The sequence below is a fragment of the Zeus faber genome (genome assembly GCF_960531495.2).
Source record: "Zeus faber genome assembly, chromosome: 8".
Classification (NCBI taxonomy): domain Eukaryota; kingdom Metazoa; phylum Chordata; class Actinopteri; order Zeiformes; family Zeidae; genus Zeus; species Zeus faber.
Window position 1 is genome coordinate 7,414,375 of NC_137195.1, and position 24,131 is coordinate 7,438,505.

The window sequence follows — 24,131 nt, forward strand, 5'->3', positions numbered from 1 at the left end:
AAAAAGAGAGAGAGAGAGGAAAAAAAAGAGGAAAAATAAATGACCTGTACTTTACCAAAGGAACTTCCATCTCGTGTATTCGTGCGTGTGTAGAAATGGACGGAAAGAGAGAGAGAGAGAGAGAGAGAGAGAGAAGGAGAGGGAGAGAGAGAGAGGGAGAGAGACGCGCGCTGCCTCCAGGCTCCAGGCTCCAGGCTCCAGCCCCGGTTGGTGCGCGTCGCCGAGCCGCCGGGCAGCGTCTCCTCCCGGGGCTCCGTGGAGACGCAGCTCCGCCTCCCATTGGCTGCCGGGGCCTCGCTGGATCGGGCTGCGGCCGCCAATCATCCGCCGAGGGGAGTCAACGAGGGGAATAACAAGTACCTGCTGCTGAAGTGAAAGTGCGGAGAAAAAAAACAACAACCCCAAAACAAAACTAAAAAAAACAAGCCCCGAAACAAAATGACTGGAGTGAAAGGGAAAGTGAAGGCACGAGTGACATTTCCACCGAAGTTAAGCACTTAAATGTCTCTTAAATGTACTTAAAGCATTAATAGTAAGGTACTTGTCATACGCAGTGCCCTGAAATAACACAGGATAGATAGATAGATAGATAGACAGATAGATAGATAGACAGACAGATAGATAGATAGATAGACAGATAGATAGATAGATAGATAGATAGATACAGATAGATCGATCGATCATCAAGTGCATACTGCACCTTTTTTTTCTGCAGATGAATGCTCATGAATGTCCTGATTACAATTTACAAAAACATGATAAATAGCGTATGTGGTGTCATATAAATGTACGAGGTTATGCAAATATGAATATAAATCCATATAATAATAACAACAACAAAGTCAAGTACTAAAGTAAAACGTATAGATTATTTGTTTTGAAACTGAGTAAAAAAAATCTCAAGTCTCCGAGACGGAATACACAACTATATATATATATATATATATATATATATATATATATATATATATATAATTCATATATAAATATACTGTATTTAGAATAGAGGTTTTCTGTGGACACCTCTGCTACAGTTCCTCCAAGGGCCCATAGGGGGCCGAGGACCTATCTACAGTATCTATCTATCTATCTATCTATCTATCTATCTATCTATCTATCTATCTATCTATATATCTGTCTATCTATCTGTCTATCTATCTATCTATCTATCTATCTATCTATCTATCTATCTATCTGTCTATCTATCTATCTATCTATCTATCTATCTATCTATCTATCTGTCTATCTGTCTATCTATCTATCTATCTATCTATCTATCTATCTATCTATCTATCTATCTATCTATCTATCTATCTATCTATCTATCTATCTGTCTATCTATCTATCTATCTATCTATCTATCTATCTATCTATCTATCTATCTATCTATCTGTCTATCTATCTATCTATCTATCTATCTATCTATCTATCTATCTATATATCTGTCTATCTATCTATCCAGCATTCTATCTGTCTATCTATCTATCCAGCATTCTATGTGTCTATCTATCTGTTTGTCTGTCTGTCGGTCTGTCTGCCTACCTGTCTATTATATTATACAAATATACAGTTGCTGTCAAATTTAGGCATTATTTCATGTTAAACAATAATGACCCAATAATTGAACAATGCCATATCCAACAGCTTTTTGTATTTTATTTTCTATGACATTCTCTTACACTTTTGCTCATACTAGTTACTGATAACATCTTACAAAGACAGATTGAGTCTCCTTCCACTTTTGTAATGAATCATGCTTCACCCTTCAGCAGGAACCAGCAGTGCTGCTTGGAGAGGCGAGTGTCGACTATTTTGGTTTTGAGAGGTTTTTATTTCTGGAGAGGTAGTAGGTATATACTTCATACTATAATACATGAGTGTATTTCAATGGATGTAAGGGTGGTAGGGGTGTATACTGTAAGCGATCATAATAAGAGGCAGCTATACTCAGTATTGTATACACACTAATACCCTCCACTACACTTCCATGTTTTTAGTGATATTTGTAGAGAAGAACTCACGCTACAGAGTCGATTGAACGAGGGAGCACAGTGTCTGTCGGTGGTCATTCTGCGTGCCAACTTGGATCCAGGCAGGGAACCGTTCGTGGGCAGGTGAATTGGATGTGAAGTGAAGTATCATGTCATTCCCACTGACCCCCCCCCCACACACACACACACACATACACACACGCGCGCACACACACACACACACACACACACACACACACTCACGCACACACACACACCACTTCTCGAAGGCAGAGAATCACAGGTCAAGTGCAGCCATCCACCCACCTGACACTGGACTCCAGGAGTCAAGTCAAGCAGTCAGCACAAGAAAACAAGAACAACAAATAAATATTCTATTTTTTTTTGTAATATTTAAAACTTTTTCAAATGTTCACATTTGCATAAGGGTTGGAATATTATAGCCTTTGCCACTGTGAGCTCACTTCTTGAAGTACTTTACTGTAAGAGATGATGTTTTCTTGGTAAAAGAAAAGTTAACTTTCAGTTAATATGAGCTTAAAATAGTATGTGACGTGATATTTAAAAGTCACATTAAAGTGGTATTGACATCCCAGTTAGTGAGCTTCTGATGCAAGGCCAGTGTCTTCAGGATGTCATGAGCTATTCCATTCTACCCCTTTGGTCGAACAATTTCTGCGAAAGTGCTATCTACTGTAGGTGCCACCCTGGTAGGGAAAATGGTGTAATGTGCACTCTAGGTCAGAATGACAATTACATTATTCCGCCAGGTGCATTTACATGTACGAGGAATATGTCATTGTGACGTTTGGTGCGTTACTGCAGACAAGTAAAGTACAATTTTTGTTTTTTATTAATTGCCAATATACACAATTACCAAAAAGTTTCCCCCCGGAGAAACCATAAAGTGCCCTCTAGAGTGCCCCTACACTTGAGAAAACATTATCGAGGACTTGAGGGTCCGATGCCAGGTGAGCTTTTGAAAGCTGGCACCCGAGTGCAGTGAGCAGGGCTGATTCTGAAGGTGACCTGGTAGCGTGATGTTTCAGCTGCTGTCACAAGTTAAAATCCAGATTTTTCAATCCAAGTCCGGCTCCTTTAATCAAATTAACCCTCCTTTCTAAGACCCAGTTGCTCAAAGAGATAAGCTGCTGTCGGAGGACATCAGGGTTCGACAACTTGAGGGTTAAATGCAATGTCACCTTTTGAATGGCGGCATCCCGTGTGCGCGTTTAAAGGCGCCCGGAGACCAGGCCTGGTGCCATGATGTTTCAGACACGGCAATGAATTCGCTGGAAGCTTGAATACATCCCTAATACTGATGTCATACATCCTGATGATGTGTTTTAAGACAGAGAGTGACAGGCTTTGTCACTCTCTGTCAATCTTAAATGACAAGTTGACTTGTTTTGAATGCACCTTAGATGGTTGTAGTAGGTCATCTACAAGCCCGCCAACTAAAAAGGGTATGACTGCGATTATGTTTTCTTCTTCTAGACACACATCTGGTAACACAATTACTCATCACATCTGCACTTGTTTTAATTAACTGTGAACTCTGGGTTCCAGCTCCTCTGAGATGATGCCAATCAGTCCCCGCTGATGCCCCTTTGGTTGAAGAAACACTGCAAAAGTGTTATCTAGGTGCCCTATATGCTCGAGAAAACAGTGTAAAGTGGCCTCTTGAGTTCCCCTAAGATAGAGAAAACAATGTAAAGTGCCCTCTAGAGTGTCCCATGATACAGAAAACAATCTGAAGAGCCCTCTAGGTTGCCCCTAGGATAGAGAAAATAGTGCTCTCTGAGCTGCTCTTACAGTATGAGAAATGTCTCTCATGTCCCCTGCCTCTCCATTGAGAGACATCCTGGTTGACCGTACCAAGGTCATTGTTACAATCAAGGTCATTGTCTCCCATCTGGGAGCTCTAGTTTGCAGGAAATTGTGTTTTGGGTGTTAATAATCATATCAAAATTACTTCAGCTCCTAGAGGGGACATGTGCTCCACCTCGCCTTCTAACGGGGAAAAATTCCCTTTTTCAGATTTTCATCCCTGCTCCTAATATGCTGTGAACACCACTTCCTGAAGAGGTGTCATTGTCAAGCAGCAGACGCAGAACACACATTCAAACAAGCTTTTTTTTTTTTTTTATTATTATTGGTTCTGTTTTTTAATCACTTTTTTCAGTTTGTGTAGGCAGCCTTTTTTTTATCTTGGTCAGAACAACATATTGGTGTAATTTTCAGACAAGGGTAGCAATTGGCTAAAAAATAATACTGTGTACAAAAATACAGCTTCACTGTACAAACACACACTTACAAAGCAAAGAGACGGATCCTGGACAGGCCTGAGTCTCCACAGGCATATGGCACTTGGAACAAACCCAGAAACAGTCCTTACAGTAATTAAAAACCCTTAAAATCTTCTTTAACATATGTTACACATGCAGAAAGGCATTTCCTTGGAACAAAAGCCAATGTATTGTGTGAGTTGTGGGTATATGATGAACATATGATCCGAACAGATCCAAAATAAATTTAAACATTACAGTTAATCTGCTGTTGTCCCTGCATGTCTTGTGATCCTTTTTTTTTTTTTTTTGGACATTTGAATGCATTCAATTAAAAAACAAGTAAATTTGTTAAAAACAAATCACCATATCCATTGTATTTAAACCTTTCCTATGATTTTGAAGACTCCTGCCTGGGAAATTATGGGATGAACAGAGCAAGCAATAGGACGTCATTTCTGTGCTATTTTAAACATTTGGGCTAAAAGGCTGACCGGCAAATATTTGGAACCAGATTAGCAACGTGACATCGTACCAGATGAGCGTTTTTGAACCACCGTACTCGTCAGGTGAGCCTTGAAAATGTTTCAAATTACACTTTCAACAAATAAATAATGGAAACTAGTTCTTGTGTTGCAAGATAAAAATAGCCTCACTGTGCTATGTAATTCATCAGTTCCAGCCAGGATAAAGTGTGACGTGGCAGAAAAAATGCTGAGAAACACTGCACTAGTTAACTGCGAGGGTCAAACTTCACACCATGTATGAAGTATCTGCTGTATTTAAATTCACACGCGCCAGAATGGCAGTGTATACAGTGAGACCGTCATACAATTACAAAATTATCAATTTGAACATTGAGAGTCATGACATAAGGTGGGGCGTGCCCAGTCTAACCTCGTCAAATCACTATTATATCTCGTTTTTAAGACTGCAGCATCGCAAACTGGATGACATTGATTTTGGGAGCGATTGCTCCATTCAAGCTCTGATGTCGATAGCCATTTTGTATTTAGTCTTTGATTGGTTAATGTATGCTTGCATGACCGACAGACTGTGAGCACTCAGACATCAGAACAAATCAATGACTCAAGGAGGTCACTAATAGCTCCATGCAAGTACCCCCCAAAAAAAAAGAGGGCACTCTCAGAGAAGTTGGCCTTGTCTCACCTATACGGCTCTTCCTCCTCTTTATATATCCCTGCTTGACTGTCCAGAAATAGACGGGAGCCATCTCACCTGTGTGATATGGTTAAACCTTCAGATAAACACAGCGCCGTGAATATATCTTGGCTCGCGCCTTCACAACGTACATCAATTTCCAGGATCTTTGAGACAGATCTTGGTCGACCATGCAACGATTCTTGTGCACACAACTGCGAACAACCCTCTGCATACATCTCTCGTGCACGGTGCCGGACAGTGGCATGCTTTCCGGTGAGCGATCAATAATCATCCTCATTCTTTCTATCATAGCAACACAAGTTTAGTAGAAGTACAATGACAGAAAAAGCAGCTTGCAAAAGCGTGTTAACAAAGCCAATCCTCTCTGTGTTATTCACGCAAAGTCATTATTGAGTGTAATTGAAATGCAGAGCAAATAAACGTCACAAGACTGGAATGACTCGAACTTTAGATATGTTGGTTCCACCGGCAGTCGCCGCTCCCAAGCTCCGTCATGCATTTAGATACACAAAGATAGGAAAGGAAACCAAACAGCAAAAAAACACAGAAAATAATTGATTGAAAAGAATTGTATCATATCACAAAGCACATTCATCCACTGAATTGCTCTACAAAGCACAGGTCACGACAGTAAAGAAATAGGTAAACGTGATCAAAGTTCTCCTGAATTTCCGGATGCAATCCATATTGGTCGGTTGTCGTGGCTCCATCTTGGTCAAAAGAGGCTCAGTGACGTCCCGTCGGGAAAGGCAGTGTAGTTTGCTACTGAAATTAGCATAAAAGACCCTCCTGAGAGTCTCTGGCTGACCGCTCCTTTTCCGACTGTGACCCTTGCTCAGAAAATGTCCCATCAGTCTTTGCTCTCGCTGCGTGTTCTCCTGATGATGGAGGAGAAGAAGCTCCGGCCTTGCTGCGGTCCCATCAGCATGGGAGCCTGGTTTTTGTGGGCAATCTGGATCTGTAGTAAAAATTAAAAAAAATAAAAATAAAATTCCTTTAGTGTTCACTCTTTGAACATAATGTACAGCATTGAAACTTTAGTGGTACAATGGCGTGTCACGTCGGCAATACACTGGAGAGGGGAGATTTTGACAAAATTTGCATCATTTCTGTACCAGTGAGTTACAAATTTCTTAGCAGAGGTACAAAATTAGAAACAAGTACCCATGCCAAGAGTACAATGAGAATGCCTTATGCAGTGGTTCTCAATGTGGAGTCTGGAGCCACCCAGGGGTCCTTGAAGAGGTTCCAGGGGGTCCCAAGAAAAATTATAAATAGTCAAACTTGACCATGATTAAATTTTCAAGATGTTTGCATTGTACAATAATGAATGTTTCAATACTAGTTCTATTGTTATCTCCCTAACTACAGTATAGACATCTATGGAACACATGCTGCATTCACATGTAATACCTCAGATGGCAAACGGCACTTTCTGAACAGCACGGAGGAGCAAGGGGGAGGTACCATGGCAAAACGTGACAATATGTTGCTATGGTGATGAACAGAGACTCCAATAAAATATATTTAACTAAATTATTTTGCCTGTTATTATAAATAAGAATATTAGTAATTCATGTAAGTATAAAAATGCAGCTTACTATTAATATTTTATCGCAAACTTTAATGAATGTTAAATTTCCTCCAAAACGTATTGTCATTCATAGTTGGTTAACTATACATAAGCCATAAGGCACCACTTTCATCTCCAAGCAGGTTTGACAATGGGTTATTTTGCATTATGGATATATTTATGGATATTGTTATGCGGCTTTGAGAGAGAGCGCATCTGACCAGGTGATGGCTGATCACCTGGTCAATGGCAATGGAAGTCATTCTTTCTTTTAATTGATTATTTCTATTTAATTATATTATTTTACAAGTAATAACCTGGAGCCGCAACTTTACCGGACCAACTGCACAAGACCACAATGTCCAAATACTCCATCTGCTTCCTCGCTACAAGCACCAAACAGCCTCCATGCAGTTATTAATTAGAAAAAACAACTTTTACATCAATACACGGTTTTTATTTCAGCCATTTAAGTGCGATATTCCAGAGAAAATGCCTTCTACCGGCTCAGATTCCAAAGCTCCGGGCTGGAAAGGCTGCCGTGTGGAACACAGGTTCTGCTCGGGGAGAAAGCACCATTGTTCTCTTGACCTCTGTTGCAGCATGGGCCGGGCTAATATCTAAGATGACAATTATCTTTTAATCAGAGGCACAGATGCATTAAACCTGGAGAACATTGTAAGTGGTACTCTGATGGCACATTGTGGGATATGATATGTCATGATGAGACGATTCCAAAGGGTAAAAAGAGTTCAAAAAGCATTGGCCTATAGGAATATAAAATATGGAAATGTCGTCTTTTCCATAATTTACCTCCTTTTTAAGGTTAGAATTCCAGATCAATGGAATCCGAAATATCAACCATCAAGGTATGCCATTAGATGTACTTACAGTAGATCATTATACTGCGGTACCAAGAGATTAAACACAAAGAAAATGATCCCATCTACATGAGAGAGAAATCTTGTCTTCAAACGGATCCTGCCATTTCTTCCACTTGTTCCCCAAATCAGCAGCAATTATCCTGTTTTGTAGACCTGACGTCCCCATTAAACGTGGTTCCATTCAAGGTCAGAAAATTACAGTACATTATTCAATTACGGGTTATACAAAGGTTTTGTTGTTGTTGTTTTTTAAAGGGAAGAAAATAAAAAAGTAAGGTTTGTGTAAAATGTATCTTCCTATATCATTTTTACATAGAAAACAAAATAATACATGTTACACGAAATATATTTCATGTCGGACTTTCTTTCCAGTTCACTTCCAGAACTTAATAAAACTTCTTGGAATTCTCTTCTTGGTAGTGATCCAGACCTAGATATCAGAGAGACGGTGACACTCGTCGCAAATTCCTTCAAAGTGCCGATGGGATTAACGGTGTCAAATACGTTATGCATGCAGGGGAGTGTGCGGTGCATTTGCATAGCCGTTGTTGTTGTTGTTAATAATTACTTAGATAACATCCCATTTTTAACTGTGATGTCTTTGCCCTTATCATCATTGACTGATTCAAATTCAGGAGCAACACATGAATAACTCGCCGTGGAAATCAACTCCACACAATTATGTGTTGCCAGACCCTAACTTTGCTTTGTGGAGTTCTCGCCAGCACATACGAGGGCTCTTGTCGGCTACTTATTTTGTCATGCATTCGCTTCTTCCACGTTCGGCGAATGATCTGTATGTAAATCTCCGCTGCACTTCATCTGCAGTGCTGTCAGAGGGCTGGAATTGTAATTAAAGCCAAACACAACTTTAATCAACGCAAATTGAGGGATTTTGCTGTAAGAAAAATTGAATCAATTCAAACGGGAGCAAACACTTACTGAGGCAGATGTTCAAGACATATAAGGTGAGCAAATTAGAAGCTTTGCTTCATTAAGTGTTGTCATAAATGACAAACACACAAAGTAGTGATGCTTCAACCCGTGAGGAAATGGAAGAGAAACAAATGGATAATACCGCAACCGACCTGGTATTACTAAATGGTCAGATGGAATTCTTGACAGAATTAATGAGGCTTAGTTCCGTGTTATCTTTTATCTTTATCTCTGATCTTTTAGCCGCAGTGGAAGCACTGTAGGCTCTAGTGCAGTTCAGCGTTAATGCAACATAAGTGCAAGATAGAAACACCAAGGGTACCTTCAACAATGGCTATATGCATGACAATCCTGGGATATAATCGCATTTTTGAACTGTTCATAACACAACCGGAACCCTTCACTATTGAGAAACCTACTGCTCTGCTGCACTGCGCTAAAATACAGTCCAAATAAATGTTGAATCTCGTTTTCAAAAGTGGGATACTCACGTTATCATCACATGTGTCTTTTTCATTTTTTTTACATGTTTTGAATGAAACAATTTTATTTAAAACTACTCTGAGTAATTGCTCCAGTACATTTCCAGTAGGAAGCGGCAGAACTTCCGGTTTCTAGTCTGATATGTACAAGCTGATTTATGGAAGTGCAAAAAGAGTCAACAAAACCCAGAACCCCTGATAAAATGTGCGGTAAAAAATGCAAACAATGCTTTCAGGTCAACATATAAAGACACCCTTGTGAACTTCCTGTTTTCGAAAGGTAGATTTATCATTTTTGTTTGCTCGTTTCTGATGTGATGACTTACAGTGCAGGGGGCCTGCATCCAGGGCTCTCCATCAATCTGCATGGGAAGAGACTTGCTGGTCCTGTCCAAAAATAAAGGGAAAACAAACATTTTAGAAGTTGGATCTAAAGCTACAGTTTTGTGTTGGCTTGTTTCGGTCCATATACTTGTGATGTCATCGGTGTTTTGGGCCGTTATGAATCTCACGCTGACCTTATCGTCACAGAGGAGCACTGAGCCAGGCGTCTCCCGGCGCTTTTCAGGCCCGTGTAGATCTGTCCCATCTCCATGGCCCCCTCCAGGCCCACCACCTCCAGCAGCTGGTCCGACAGGTCTGGAAGCACAGACAGCAGCAGCGCTCTCGTTGCTTTCTCTTGTGTGAGCAGGTTTTATAAGAATCAGAAAGACTTTGCATTACACGTCAGATTCTTTGTTTCAGCACGCACGTGCACGCGCACGCGCCCACACACACAGACAGACACGCACACACACACACACACACACGCGCGCGCACTATGGATGAACAAGTGTCCAGTCAAGTCAGGATAGAAGGGATTAGAAATTAGAAAGGGTGAAAGTTAAAAGGAGGTAAGAAGGAGGGAAATGGAGGAAAGAAGGAACAAAGGGAGGACTTAAGGAAGGCACAAAGAAGAAGGGAAGGAAGGAAGGAATGACAATACGAAGGGAGGAAATAAATGTTGCAAAGAGCGCACAGCAGAAGGCAACACCTTAAGAGCAGAGGAGAGAAAAAAAGGGAGTTATGCAGGAGAAGGAAGGGGAATAAAGTAGAGGAAGAACAACAAGAAAAGAGAGAATAAAGAGGAGAGCGAGAGCCGGCGTTCACAGTTTGCCTTCCGCTCTTGAAAGCCTGAACACTGACTGTTGAAAGGGGGGAAAGAAGCGACGAGAACAACAAGCTACAAACAAAACAGCTATTAATTAGATTACACCGGCAATGCAAAGCAATCTTCTGTTACTATAATTATTAATTTCTCTTCTGTTTTGAAGTTATGAGCATTGATTTTGCCCCTGCTGGAAGCCCAGCGTCTTGCTGGGCCCATCTGTTTCTGGGGGCCTCGTACGCCTCCTACACTCCGCCGCCTCGCCCCTCCACAAATTAAGGAGCTGCTGCCTCTCTGCTGGTAGTATACAGACACTAATTGAAACTGAGACCCATTTGCCGTTACCTCGGTGACGGCAACAGACACGCCGCGCCGGTGTTTATCGTTGCCGCGGTGGTCAGCGGCTTCCTGACCGAGCGGTGTGCACGCATGTTGTCAGGTGTCGATGTTGCCGCTGAGACACGGTGTCCAGCTGTCGTCATGGCGATGGACATGTGTCCATTCCTATCCTGTGGTGAGCTGAGAAGGCATCGCTTTCCAGGGGCCGAGTGCAAGAGAGTGTGTTTGCAAAAGAGGGAGTGAAAGTGAAAGGGAGAGACAGAATCTGTGCACGTGTGTGTGCGTGTGTGTGTGTGTTTGTGTGTGTGTGCGTGCGCGTGTGCACGTGCGAGTGTGTGCTAACAGCTCGCTGACCCCCCCGACACTGGACTTTAATGCTGCTTTTCCAGCGTGCCTTCTCACGTCAACGTAAACAGCTTCAAACGGGCGTGGACTGACAGGGATGACGGACACGTCGCCGTGGCGACGGGGTAACGGGGAAGGGGATTCCTCATGGCCTGGGGACAAACACTCCCTCACACCCAGGAGAGCTTACTGCGGCAGAGGCACCCGTCCGGTTCGACGGAACAAGGTCAGCGAAAGACCACAGGACGATAAGGCACTGACCTCTTTTCGGTGGGCGGGGACCTGCGGATTCGTTTGGCTGTAAAGTTTACATTTCAAGGTGCAAACCTCAGTGTTTCTAAGGTGATGACGATCACCAGAGGAAGGACAGAGGGAATAATGGAAGGGAGCAAGGAAGGAAGAAAGGAAGGAGGGAAGGAAACATGAGATAATTGAATTAAATAAGGAGGTAAGGAAGAAAGGAAGGAATAAAGGAGGTAAGGAAGGCAGAAAGGGAGGGAAGCAAGGAAGGAGGGGAGGAAGGAAACAAGAAAATACTGAATCAAATAATGAAGGAGGGATGAAAAGAGGGACGGAAGGAAGGAATAAAGGAGGTAAGGAAGGCAGAAAGGGAGGGAAGCAAGGAGGGGAGGAAGGAAACAAGAAAATACTGAATCAATTAATGGAGGGATGAAACAAGGGATGGAAGGAAGGAATAAAGGAGGTAAGGAGGAAAGGAAGGAATAAAGGAGCAAAGGAAGGCAGAGAGGGAGGGAAGCAAGGAAGGAGGGGAGGAAGGAAACAAGAAAATACTGAATCAAATAATGAAGGAGGGAAGAAAGGAGGGACGGAAGGAAGGAATAAAGGAGGCAAGGAAGAAAGGAAGTAATAAAGGAGGTAAGGAAGGCAGAAAGGGAGGGAAGCAAAGAAGGAGGGGAGGAAGGAAACAAGAAAATACTGAATCAAATAATGAAGGATGGACGAAAGGGAGGAATAAAGGCGGTAAGAAAGGTACAGTGGGAAGGAAGGAAGGAAGGGAGGAAGGAAGGAAGGAAGGAAGGACAGGTAGCACGGGGGCCTCATTCGATGCCAAAGCTTTTTCTTTTTTTTAATCTCTTTAAAGGAGGAAAATTCATAGGACGCAGGTAGTTTCTGCCTCAGGAGCCAAATCTAGAGGGGAACATCCTGTTTACCTGCAGCAGATGAAACAGGAAACGCCGACGCCAAACACAGGAAGAGCAGAATCCTTACCAGGCGACAGACACAAACAACCGCCAACAATAGGACGAGTCAGCTCTTACCGAACCTGTTTGGCGACGGGTCAAACAGCCGCCAAACAACCAAACCAACCGAACCAACTTACCAGACGTCAGAACAAGAGTTAAAGTAAAGGATCATCGGGGGGGGAGGGAGAGAGGGAGAGAGAGAGAGAGAGAGAGAGAGAGAGAGAGAGAGAGAGAGAGAGAGAGAGAGATTCCCGGCGTCACAGGTTCGTCACTGTCAGAGACCTTGCTCGGGACAAACGCTCCGCACCGACGTGGAGTGGCACTGATGTGGAGCGACAGGGCACGAGTGGGCGGACGGCATAGGGATGGAGGGGGAGGGAGGGAGGGAGGGAGGGAGAGAGATAGATAGAGAGAGAGAGAGAGAGAGAGAGAGAGAATGACAGGGAGAGAGGGAGAGAAAGAGAGAGTGACGGGGAGAGAGGGAGAGAGAGAGAGTGACGGGTAGAGCGAGAGAGAGAGAGAATGACAGGGAGAGAGGGAGAGAGAGAGAGAGAGAGAGAGAGAGAGAAAGAAAGAGAGAATGACAGGGAGAGAGGGAGGGAGAGAGAGTGAGAGAGCGAATGACAGGGAGAAAGGGCCAGAGAGAGAGGGAGAGAGAGAGAGATAGAGGGAGAGAGAAAATGACAGGGAGAGAGAGAACAACAGAGAGAGAGAGAGAGAGAGAGAGGTGTGTAAAGAGTGACGGGGCAGGAGACGGGAAAACAGACGCTTCACCAGAATGTCGTGCTAATGAACACTGGTCAAAGCGGTGATCCGTGAGGTCATTGGGTTAAAAAATAGATCCATAATTGATACTTTCCCTCGCCCGCCCTTTTTAAGAAACCAGTTTACAAAGCCGTTCCACGTATTCTCTCGCCGTGCTACTCTCTACTCTAGGCGCTGATTCCGTCCTTGGTCTTTCCCGCAAGAACAGGTGGAAGGAGGGTGCATCCGAGCCTCAAATGGAATTCTGGGGCCGGTAGCACGAGGCGCACAGACCATCGGATCGATCGCCACTTCCTCCCACGACTGAATAATTATCAAGTAGAGCATGAACGCGTGTCTTTACGCTCGCTATGGAACCCTGTCCTCCGTTATTAAGTTGTGCGCGTCGCCGTCGCCATGTAAACGAACCTCACACCTCGCCAGTCGTAAGATGTCGTCAAAGTGAGAGGAGCTTACGACAGAGAGAGAGAGACAGAGAGAGGGAGAGAGAGAGAGAGTGGAAGAGGGCGAGAAAGACCAAAACGCACGGGGGGGGGGGGGGGGGGTTCCGCCGTGACGTGATCATCCAATGAGAGCCTGACGGAGACACGTCACGCGGCATCAGTCCCAAGATCTACCCCACCCTCCACCCTCCACCCTCCACCCTCCACCCTCAACCCACCCCAACCCCCTCCACCCCAGCCCCACCCCCGCCTCTCCTCTAAACCTGAGTCCCGTTCTAAATAATTCACCCTGCAGCCATTCCCTTCCACCTGAGGGACTTGTCTCCCGGAGTCACCAGCGGGACGGTTTAACAGCTCCTGAAAGGTCAGGGATTCTATCCCCTCGCCGCCCGCACACACACGCACGCACGCACGCACGCACGCACAAAAACACACACGAAAAACACACACATAAGCACACACAATAGGGACGGTTTGATCCGTGTTTTTTTGGTACTGCGCCCCTCCTGGTCTAATGCACCCTGTGTGTTTACAGCCGAGGCTCTAAATGCACCTTTCCCTGATCTGACGTCTGACACGTCACCTAAAGCAAGGGCACGCAGACCACAGAAACACACACACACACACACGCAAGCACGCATACACACACACACACACACACACACACACACACACACACACACACACACACACACACACACGCACGCACGCACACACACACCCAGAGTAATACACACATCCACAGATAAGTATTGTACACAAACTATCATACAATCAAAAGCACACAACCACGCACACCTTCACACACGACTACACACATGTGAACACCCACACACCAAGTAACACACACACACACACACACACACACACACACACACACACACACACACACACACACACACGCTGCCCACTTACATTAAGTGCCCTCTGCGGTACAGACTGAACGCCAAACTGATTGATTTTCGTACAGGAATTAATGGAGTGTTCAGCGCAGCGACGTTGGGCTCTGGATTGATCTCCCTGACAGGCTGCCGTCTTCTGGGTCAGTCCTCTTTCTGACAGAGGCCACCGTACGGGGAGACCCCCCCTAATCTGAATCAAAACACGTCGATAGCATCGGCTGTTTTGATGGAACGTTTGATGTTTGTTGTCTTTCACCTTCTTTTGCCTCCATGTCTATTTTTAATTTCACTTTACTTTTCCTTCCTCTCCCTTAATGATTCACGTCCGTTGCACCGCAGGGTGCACCCGGTCTCGTGAAATGTCCCCATAGACCTCGCCCGTTACACGACCACGCAGGGTAGTTACTGGGCCCGGTGACTCCCACGAGATGGTCGCCCATTCCCGTACGGATCTCCCAACACGTTACAGCGGCCCCTGACGCGTTTTGCAAGAGATTTCACAGGATTTCACAAGACATCGGCTCGTTGGGCTGCGTCGATGTACAGTGAGCGGAGAGTTTCCCAGGGCGATGGTCCGGTTGAGGTCTATTTCAACGGGTTAGAACGTGCGTCCGCTCTTACAGTCCGTCGGTGGGCTTCCTTTTGACGCCACTGCATTTTAGGGGTTACCCGGCGCCCGGCGCCATGACAGCAGAAATCACCCGGAGTGCCCCCCCCCCCCCCCCCCCGCCCCCCTCCCAGTCCGTTCCTATTAACCGAGCCTGCCCACCTGCACCGGCACAAACCATTACCTCACGGGTGACGGTTCTAGCCAGTGACACGGCTCGAGCCCTTCTTCGCAAAACAAAATCCGCTCACTGTGATTCATCTTGTCATCGGTGAAATATTCATGTGCGGAGGGGGAAAAAAAAAAGTTTGGTGCAAAGTTTGCCTTTGATCGGCCTCCTATGAGCAAGGACACGCGCCTCAGTGGGAGTCAGATGTGTTCCGTGGAGCTTGCTCCCAAACTTTTTTTTCCCGCCGCGCATTTACCGGACTTTCATCGACTCCTAATTTCCTCGCCGCAACCGAGAAGTGATCGCGGCGGCGAATTCGGATTCCGTCTCTGAATTTGTTTATCAGTTCAACCCCGATACGCACTGAGGTGTCAAGGCCGGCCGCCGGTCTCGTTCGACCCCCCCTACCTTGGACTGCGAACGTGAGCTCTTTGGGGTCCACCACCGTCGTCCTCTTGTCCTGCGTCTTTTTCCCCGCCTTTCTGTTCCCCCTCCTCTTCCTGCTCTCGCCCCAGAGGTTGGAGCCGCCGTGCATGCTGGGAATGTTGAGGATCGCGATGCCCTCCAAGGAGATGGTGCTGAGGTCCAGAGTGATGCCGTCGCACTTTCACGGAGGGGCGAGCGGAGGAACGCGGCGAGGAAAAGACGGCGTTAGGATCACATTGCACTTTTTCAAACGATTGAATGATGTTTCCGCGGCAACTTGGGGAAGACTTGTGTCACATCTATTCCCCTCCTTTCTTTTGCCAAGTCCTTGATTGACAAAATACTTCCTATGAGAAATAAACAAATTCATGGTCTGTGGACTGCTATGCACCGCCTTTAAATGTAATTACCCGTCTTATCATAATTACCAGACTAATTAGATTGGCTCGATAATACTTGATGAAAAACTTCAGTTCATAAGGAATTAATTTTATCCCAAGCTCCATTTCTGTCAGTGTCGTTGGATGTGACAGGCCCAAAATGGCCGAGAGAAGGTATCCAAAAAAGGGATGGAGCAGTCGCTATACCATATTGGGGGAATATCCCAATTACAAAGATTTTTTAGGCAAAAACCATCAAAATGGACGATAAAAATGTCGCTCGCTGAAGAAAGGTGGCTTGGAAAAGAAAAAAAAAAAAAAAAGAGAATGGGATTGATATTTGGTTGTGGCCAATACCGTTCAGTTGGGATTCGGAAAAAAATAACCCCCCCCCCAATCCAAACCTAACGTGAGGGTGAACGTTTTGGAGCCCAATCCTAACCCTTTGCCTCTATGCGGACCGGTACAAACCGGGAGGGCGCGATTCTGGATCTGCACTCGACGGCACGCCCGCTCCACCCCCCCCCCCCCCCCGAACCCCCGCAGCCGTCAGCCTCGCAGCACTAATTAAGAGAAACCTCTGAACTGTGTGGATAGCTCCGAGCGGGGGGGGGGGGGAACGATCGAATATACGCCATCTTCATTATCACTCAATATCACACGCAGCGGGGTCATGTAGGACTAATTACCTGTGTGTTGAGCGGAGAGTGGGGGGAGGGGGAGCGGGGAGGTGAGGAGAGTCACCCCGTTCCTTCTCACGTCAACACGTTTCACCCGGCGCGAGAGCGACACTAGTTAAGGCGGTTGCTATTTGTATCCGACTGGGTGACCGAGGACGCCCTGACGGCTGCATCCAGACCTGCGCTCCCCAAGCGCTTCCGCTTTGGGCCCGCTAGGGTCCTACGCCACCCCAGGGTGGGAGTCAGAATCCGAGTAACAGTCTGTTATTTTTTCCGGCCCGGTACAATTTGACGTGGCGGGGATTGTGGCGGGTTTAAAATTAAAATAAAAAATCATTGTCAAATAAAAACAAGAACAAACATATACAGAATATACAAAATTCTATGCACAGGATAAATCAAGTTGAAATGGTAAAGTGATGGTATGATTTGCTAGTATGGCTGTTGGTATAAATATAAATATACATATAAATATGAATATAAATATATATACTGTACAGGATGATTATATATGTTTATAATAATCGGGCCATGGATAAAAAGAGTAGTTATAATGTTTACTATATGTAATAAATATAACAGCATCTAGAATGTTATTGCAGTATTAGTTACAAACTAAATTACCACTGATTGATTACTCATGTATGTATTTGTTTGTCAAATAGACTACTGAGAAAAAAAATATTTTGTGAAGCCGGCCGAGTATCAAAAATATTCCAGGATCTGATTATCTCAACTCCGAGAGGTCAGTTGTTTGTCCAGGCCCATGAAAAAAATAAAATAAAAATCCCCCAAACAAAACAAAAATGTAAGTTTCGATTTACCTCAACCTCCAGAAAGTCGTGGAGCTTCTTACACGTGGCCGAGAAAGTCTCCGAAGTGCCGAACTCAAAGTACCACAACTTGTTCTTTGTTCTGGAAAAAAAAAACAACAAGACAAGGGAAACTGCTACGGGACCCGGAGGAAACAGAGAAAGCGCTTCTCCCCCCACATCAAAATCTGACGCTTGTGCCGCGGAGCATCCCTCTCGTTCGCCCCTTCCCCCTCCCTCTCCCTGTCCGCCAAGCCCAAATATACAGTCAGGAATACTGCATTTCCTATTAGATGCTCTGGAAGATAAGATCAGATAACACTCTGTTGTTGTGCTGTCATTTTTTTGTAACAAATAATGAGGCACTTTAACTTAAAAAAAAAGCACCTTTTACCTTTCTGCTCCATTTTGTCAATTTACCACATTTCGAAACCTTCAGTAAGTAGGATATTTTAAATCGAATATGAAATTTAAAATTCATATGCATATTTCTCACTTCAGATTTTGGCATTGCGTTCTATGAACTATCTTTAATAATTGTATTTATTTAAAAAAAGTAATAATTAATGCTAAAAATACAAATGTTTGATACATATAATTCCCATTGATATACTTATTAATGTTTATTAATAAGATATTAATACTACAACCAAAAGGCAGTGCCCTTGTCTTTATTGTCTTGAGGAGGGATCTTTTGACGAGTCTTCTTATTAATCTCCCAAACAACGTGTGATGTGTTCCATTAATCACATTTTGGATCGCAAAGATGAGGACTACAGCAGATTCAGCGGGAGGCTGGGTTGCTTACGGTTAGTCAGCTGGTACCCGTCCCCACCTTTACGGCCCGGCGGGAGGCGTGAGAGGGTAATCTACCAGTGCCCAGTCAATTAACTGGGAGCCCGGGCGACGCTCCTCCGGCTTCCTGGAGCCACCGGCCCTCACCAGCGAGGCTGATGATCACTGACCTTACGACGGGGCGGGGTCACCATCTGTCCCCATGCAACTTCAGCAGGCTGCACAGCCTCCACTGCGGAGGGCCTTTAATACCCAATTTTCACAATTATTGTATAGTATATGTAAGACTATAAAAAAAAGTCATACTGAGAGATAGAAATGTACAAAAGCTGTTTCACAGTGACGCACATATGTTAATCCATTTTTTTTTTTTTAATAAAATCTGATCTTTGCAAATATTATTATGACCAATAGAGACTAAGATTCATCTGTTTCTTTGATTTAATATTTTCCTTAATTAGAATGGTAACCACGAATCTGGAACTTTGTGTATGTTTCATCCTGTTTTGGTAGTAGTAGTGATGACTATTATTTCTACTACTGTATATATACTTACATTTTACTATATTAATATTGTGAAATGGGAATTTTTCCAATATAATTAGTATTACTGATTAGTAGTATTTGGTCCTTAATGTTAATTGTAAGTATTCATTCTAAGTGAACATTTAAACTTCTAGTAAAGATAGCGGGTTAAAGCGGACTGTCTTTTTATATGAATGTGAACGTATCAGAATATATGTATGAATCCTCTGACACAAGCGGGTGGAGCTGAGCGTTCAGGTGGAGGTACAGAGCGAGGGCAAAATATCAAATAGTGCGCAACTCGAGACATAAACCGAACATAAAAAGAACGAAAACACATCATTCGGCTAAACGCGAGGAATAGCTGCTCTTCTACGGCGTCTCTGGAGTTTACACGGACCGGTACGATAAACAAAAATAAATCCGGCGAGTGTTTCTTTCGGGGCGGAAAAAAAACAACAACACCGTGTTAACAAGAGAGATCAGAGGAGGACGGCCAGACCCGCTCAGGCTCACAGAGATGTCAAAATGAGGCCTGTTTACTAAAGCGCCATGCAGAAATGTTCGGCGCCGCCGAAACGCACCCAGTCACACCGAACCTTCCCGCGGAGAGGGAGAGGTTTCCTGAATCTCCTCTTTTGTCGCTGAGGTGAAGGTCTGAAAAACCCAGCAACCCAAGGATGACACTTAATCCAATATGGGATATTGGATTTCTAACATTGGAGTTTGGCCGACTTCAAGTTGATTTGTGGACTTTAATTCCCCCCCCCCCCATCATTTTATCTTTCATACAATTGATGTGAGATTTCACCACGATATCTGCAAAGCGTCAAGACTCCTGCGAAGAAGAACTTCTCGCAGACAACAGCGGCGGGCCATTTATCCTGGGGCTCCGTCGGCTGGAATATCCCCCCGCAACAATGCTGACACGCGGAACGGCGCACGATAAAGAATGGCCCCCTCTTAGCCCGAATCCCAGCACCGCAGAGCGATGTATTAGTATAAGCAGAGTAACAATCACTGAATTATTGATTTGCTCATTAGGACTTTTGTCAGGACCATTTAGCCACTTTACAGATGGGCTTTCATTAGGGTAGTTGTAGGCCAGTCCGACTCTGTTGATTTATAATGTGCAACATGGTCAATAGCAGAGGAACGGGAGGACGAGGAGACGCGGAGGAGGCGCGGAGGAGGCGGGGCGGGGGGACATTTTTAGGGGCAGCGTGCAAAATACACTTTTCCTTGACAAACAGGCTCCGAACCGGTTTCCAGCAACGGAAAGGAAAAACAGAAATAGAAACAGCAACGAACCAACGGGGCCAAAACGAAAAAGTCATCATATTTCATTGTTCCAGAACAGAACTGTTACTTTGAAGATCTCCCTCACCGGTTAATAACGTACATTTTTGTTCCGTGTCATATCAAATAAAAATGTATTTGTCTTCAAGTGGAACTATTGCTGTTTGGCAACATCACGCCTGGGCCTTTATTCAACGTATCGACGAGCCTCTCTGTGAAGAGCAAGCGTACATCCCAGCACTCACTCTGTGTTTGAAGCATATTGTAAGTATTAACAGGTTTCTATTTTTTTTGTCTTTTTTAACTAGGAATGAGGGAGGAACATTAGAACCGAATGGTTCTAGAGTTCCTCTCATCGAAAAAAATAAAAATAAATCTATTTGTAAAAAATATTTTCCTGATTTGGTATATTTTGAAAAAGCCCAAGATTTAGAAATGCCATGTGTCGGCATTTTAAATTCAATCAAATTGCATCCATTTATTACAGACACACACTGTACATTCACATACACACACACACACACACACACACACACACCAGTAATTAGTATTATCATTTTGTATTTGTATTGTACTTTTGCTAATGTGTGATAGTGAGTGCATTTCATGTGTAAGAGGTCCTTGAAAAGAGATCCGTCGGTATGAAAATGTTTGAGAACAATCCAATCCAGGACTAATCTAATACACCAGCCTCGTCATCAGTCTGAGAGATTAGTAGTGACACAAAATCCAGCCAAGAGGAAATAAACATAAGCAGCCTCGCCTCGGGCAGAAAAACAAATACAGACCTTGCAAACAAACAAATGAAGAGGGCAACTCAAAAAGAAAAAAAAAAAAAAAAGAGAACCTGCCCAAAGCCACTTGGTGATAACTTTCTGTCGGGCCTCGTGCTTTACACTCCCCCTGCAGCTCTCCAACCCAGCAAACAGAGACACGGGACCTTTTTGGTCATTTCCCTTTTGGTCATTTCCCTTTTGGGCATTGTTGAGGGAATGCCCGTGCTGCTGTAGATGAAACCAAACAATGAAAAGATACAATTTTTGGTCTATAAAAAATTATGATCATCTTTTTTTGCGACATTCAAGGACATCTGACATGGGATTGAAGCGTCGTCCCTCTGACCGGCCCGGTCTCCTAGATGCTCTATTTGATTTGTTTAGCAGCCAGAGGACTGTTTTTAAGGCCTTTTAAGAACCATAACCAGCGTACATACTACCTAAACACAAAGTCTTGAAAGGAAGGCTAGACGACTGGGTCAGAGCATCTCCTAAACAACAGGTCTTGTGGGGTGTTCCCGGAATGCAGTGGTTACTACCTACCAAAAGTGCTCCAAAGAAGGACAACCGGTGAACCGGCGACGTGACGGGTCATGGGCGCCCAAGGCTCATTGATGTGCGTGGGGAGTGAAGTCTAGCCCGTCTGGTCCGATCCCACAGAAGAGCTACTGCAGCACATATTGGTGGAAAAGTTAATGCTGCCATGATAGAAAGGTGTCAGAACACACAGTGCAGCCTGGTCTGATCAATCACGTTTTCTTCTACATCGTGCGGAGAGAGGGGGTTCGGCGCTTTGCAACGCCCCCCGCCGCCAAACGCAGAACACAGCGCATCGGGAATCTCAACCCACGTCCATGAAGGCGGAGCAAAAGTGTAGGAACAGATAGGACACAACGTCTGACCATCCCGTCGATTTCCTCCACTTAACCTAACAAGAGCACCATGGCAACAAATCACCCTCTTATGTCCCTGTTCATTAGGTAATTAGGAGCATCCTATTGGCCGGATCGAATTCTCATTCGTTATAAACTGACTGATGGTAAACACCGGAGTCGTCTGACGGACGGACTCTGAGCGGAGTCTGGAGCGGTGACCGCCGGCCGGCCGCCCTGACGGACGATTGATCGGGTCAGTTGGAGAGGATGATAGTTTTAAGGTGAAGGGGCCGGGGGAGCTTTCTTTACAGTTAAGCACAATAAAAGTGGATTTAAAGCCGATCCCCGAGCGGCTACCCGTGCAAAACACGCGCCACAATAATCATTTTGTGGTTAAACGGGGTGACGGCAGCTGCGTTCGGCGCAAACAAAAACTGCCCGGGTCGGGTTTCCGCGGGGCGTCTTTGTGAGCGGCTCTTCGGACACAGTGGGGTAGAAAAATATGCACATACGCTTAAAAAGACGACAATTATGCAGGCGAGGCGGAAAAACAAAAACAGCGAGGGGAATAAGCCAATGAAAAGGTCGGGTCTACACGTGGCACGAGCTGACAATATCACATCGCTCACACGGGTTGAGTCACCAAAAGTAAAAACAAGAGAGCGGACTACAACACCGCTGGCAAACCGCCTCCTCAACCGTGACACCGTCCCCCCTGCACCATCCCTCCCCCACGTGTCCACGCGTCTACGGCCAACTGCCGCGCGGCCCCCACATTAAAAAAAAGCGGCAGAGGACGATGAGCTCCGGTGTAGCATGGCTGTCCCCGGGCCACAACAACCTCCGAATGCTCTTTCCAGCGGTCGCACTTGGCGCCGGGCGACGGGGGCCATTGATTTTTTTTTTTGTTTTGTTTTCTCCTCTCTGACACTTAATCTAAGCTGAATGATCTACGACCTGGTTTTTCGCACTAATTTCTTTCTTGATCAGAGGTGATAAATATCGCATTGACATAACCAACTCTGTGCGCATTGCATCAATGCGCGGCTTTGTTTAACACGGCGCCGCCCTCCGGAGTTTTTGGACGGACCGGCAGAGCCTGAGAAATGGCCGCTGCGATGCTGTCCCGGCGCTCGTCCTTGAGAAACGCGGCCGGCGGTGCCGACATCAGGCACAAGTTCACCTCGACTCCGTCGGGAACCCCCCTGCCTCTCGGAAAGTGCCGAGACTGGAAATGAAATATCGAACATTCCTGTAAAATTTGGCCGTGATAAACTCGGTGCTGGAGTTCGTCACCTCTGGTAGCCAGGGCTCCACAGTGCCAGCGTTTCACTAAGGAGCCAGTGAAATGTGTGCGAATGATAAGTATTACAAAATTCAGCCCAAGCCTATACAGTATTTTTATTTTCAACAAAAAAGGTTGATAACACCTAGGGATGCACCGATCCCATATTTACCGGCTGATGAATATCCCCCGAGCAACAGGACGGCTTGTAGCGGTTTCTCCAAAAATGTCGATTTCTATATCAGTTACAACTATTATAAAAATCATTGTGGTTGTAAATGTCTCCTCGAGTCCCTTTATTGAGGAAAAACATGTTATTTGACACGTTTTCATTGCGCCCCTAAAGTTCCTTATGCTCTCCCAAATCTTTCAACTTCGGATCCTTGGGGAAGAGAAGCCCTGTACAACCAATTGCAGGGCTCCAGCTTCCTGGGCTCGTATCCTCGAGGTATCCACAGCTTGGCCAGCGCTGCGGCTGTTTGTGCAGCACAGTTTGTGATTGAAAACACACCCGTACGCAAATGTAGCACAAATGTCCACGCATTCTGTGAACGCCGACCATGTCCAAAAGTCAGCTTCAGCGCTTCAAGGTTATGACAGCCTTTCTTTCTTTGAAATTAAATCCTTCCAGCCAAACATCGCCTCATCCTCCCTGCCCTGACGCTTCAAGGGCAGGTAGGATGTTTCAATGACTAAACGGGATGTTTCAAGGACTCAATACCCCAAAAACAAAATCTTACTATGTAAGCAAGTCAGCTTATGAACACGCTTGCTTAAGCACATGAACACAGGCAGCAGGTGACGTGGACTCTCTTCACCCGCAGGACCTCAAGCATGGCTCTACAGCGAGTACTTCCATGCAAAACACAGTGCAATGATAACATAGTGGTGTGTGCATGTGATATTGGCTGTGCGAGTCACAGCTGATGCGTTTAAGCAAAACACCAGCTCGGGTTTCCACAGCTGCTGCTGCAGGGTTGATTTTCATGCAAAGATTTTGTTTTCTCCGTGGTAAAT

The 24,131-nt window shown here is 44.9% G+C and overlaps 2 protein-coding genes across 3 annotated transcripts in view; both read right to left on the minus strand.

Moving 5' to 3' along the window:
* The window catches only part of etv1 (ETS variant transcription factor 1), a gene marked incomplete at both ends in the record, with an annotated part of 22,309 nt that extends 22,227 nt beyond the window's left edge, over window positions 1-82 (minus strand). The window contains one exon of the mRNA XM_080005188.1: window positions 56-82. The remainder of the gene's footprint in view (window positions 1-55) is intronic.
* Window positions 83-6,314: 6,232 nt separating this feature from the next.
* Window positions 6,315-24,131, minus strand: part of dgkb (diacylglycerol kinase, beta) — a gene marked incomplete at both ends in the record, with an annotated part of 56,151 nt that continues 38,334 nt past the window's right edge. For both annotated transcript variants that reach the window (XM_080005924.1, XM_080005923.1), the window contains 5 exons: window positions 6,315-6,422; window positions 9,666-9,720; window positions 9,852-9,978; window positions 15,670-15,865; window positions 17,572-17,662. In XM_080005924.1, coding sequence (XP_079862050.1) covers window positions 6,315-6,422; window positions 9,666-9,720; window positions 9,852-9,978; window positions 15,670-15,865; window positions 17,572-17,662 — 577 coding nt within the window. The remainder of the gene's footprint in view (window positions 6,423-9,665; window positions 9,721-9,851; window positions 9,979-15,669; window positions 15,866-17,571; window positions 17,663-24,131) is intronic.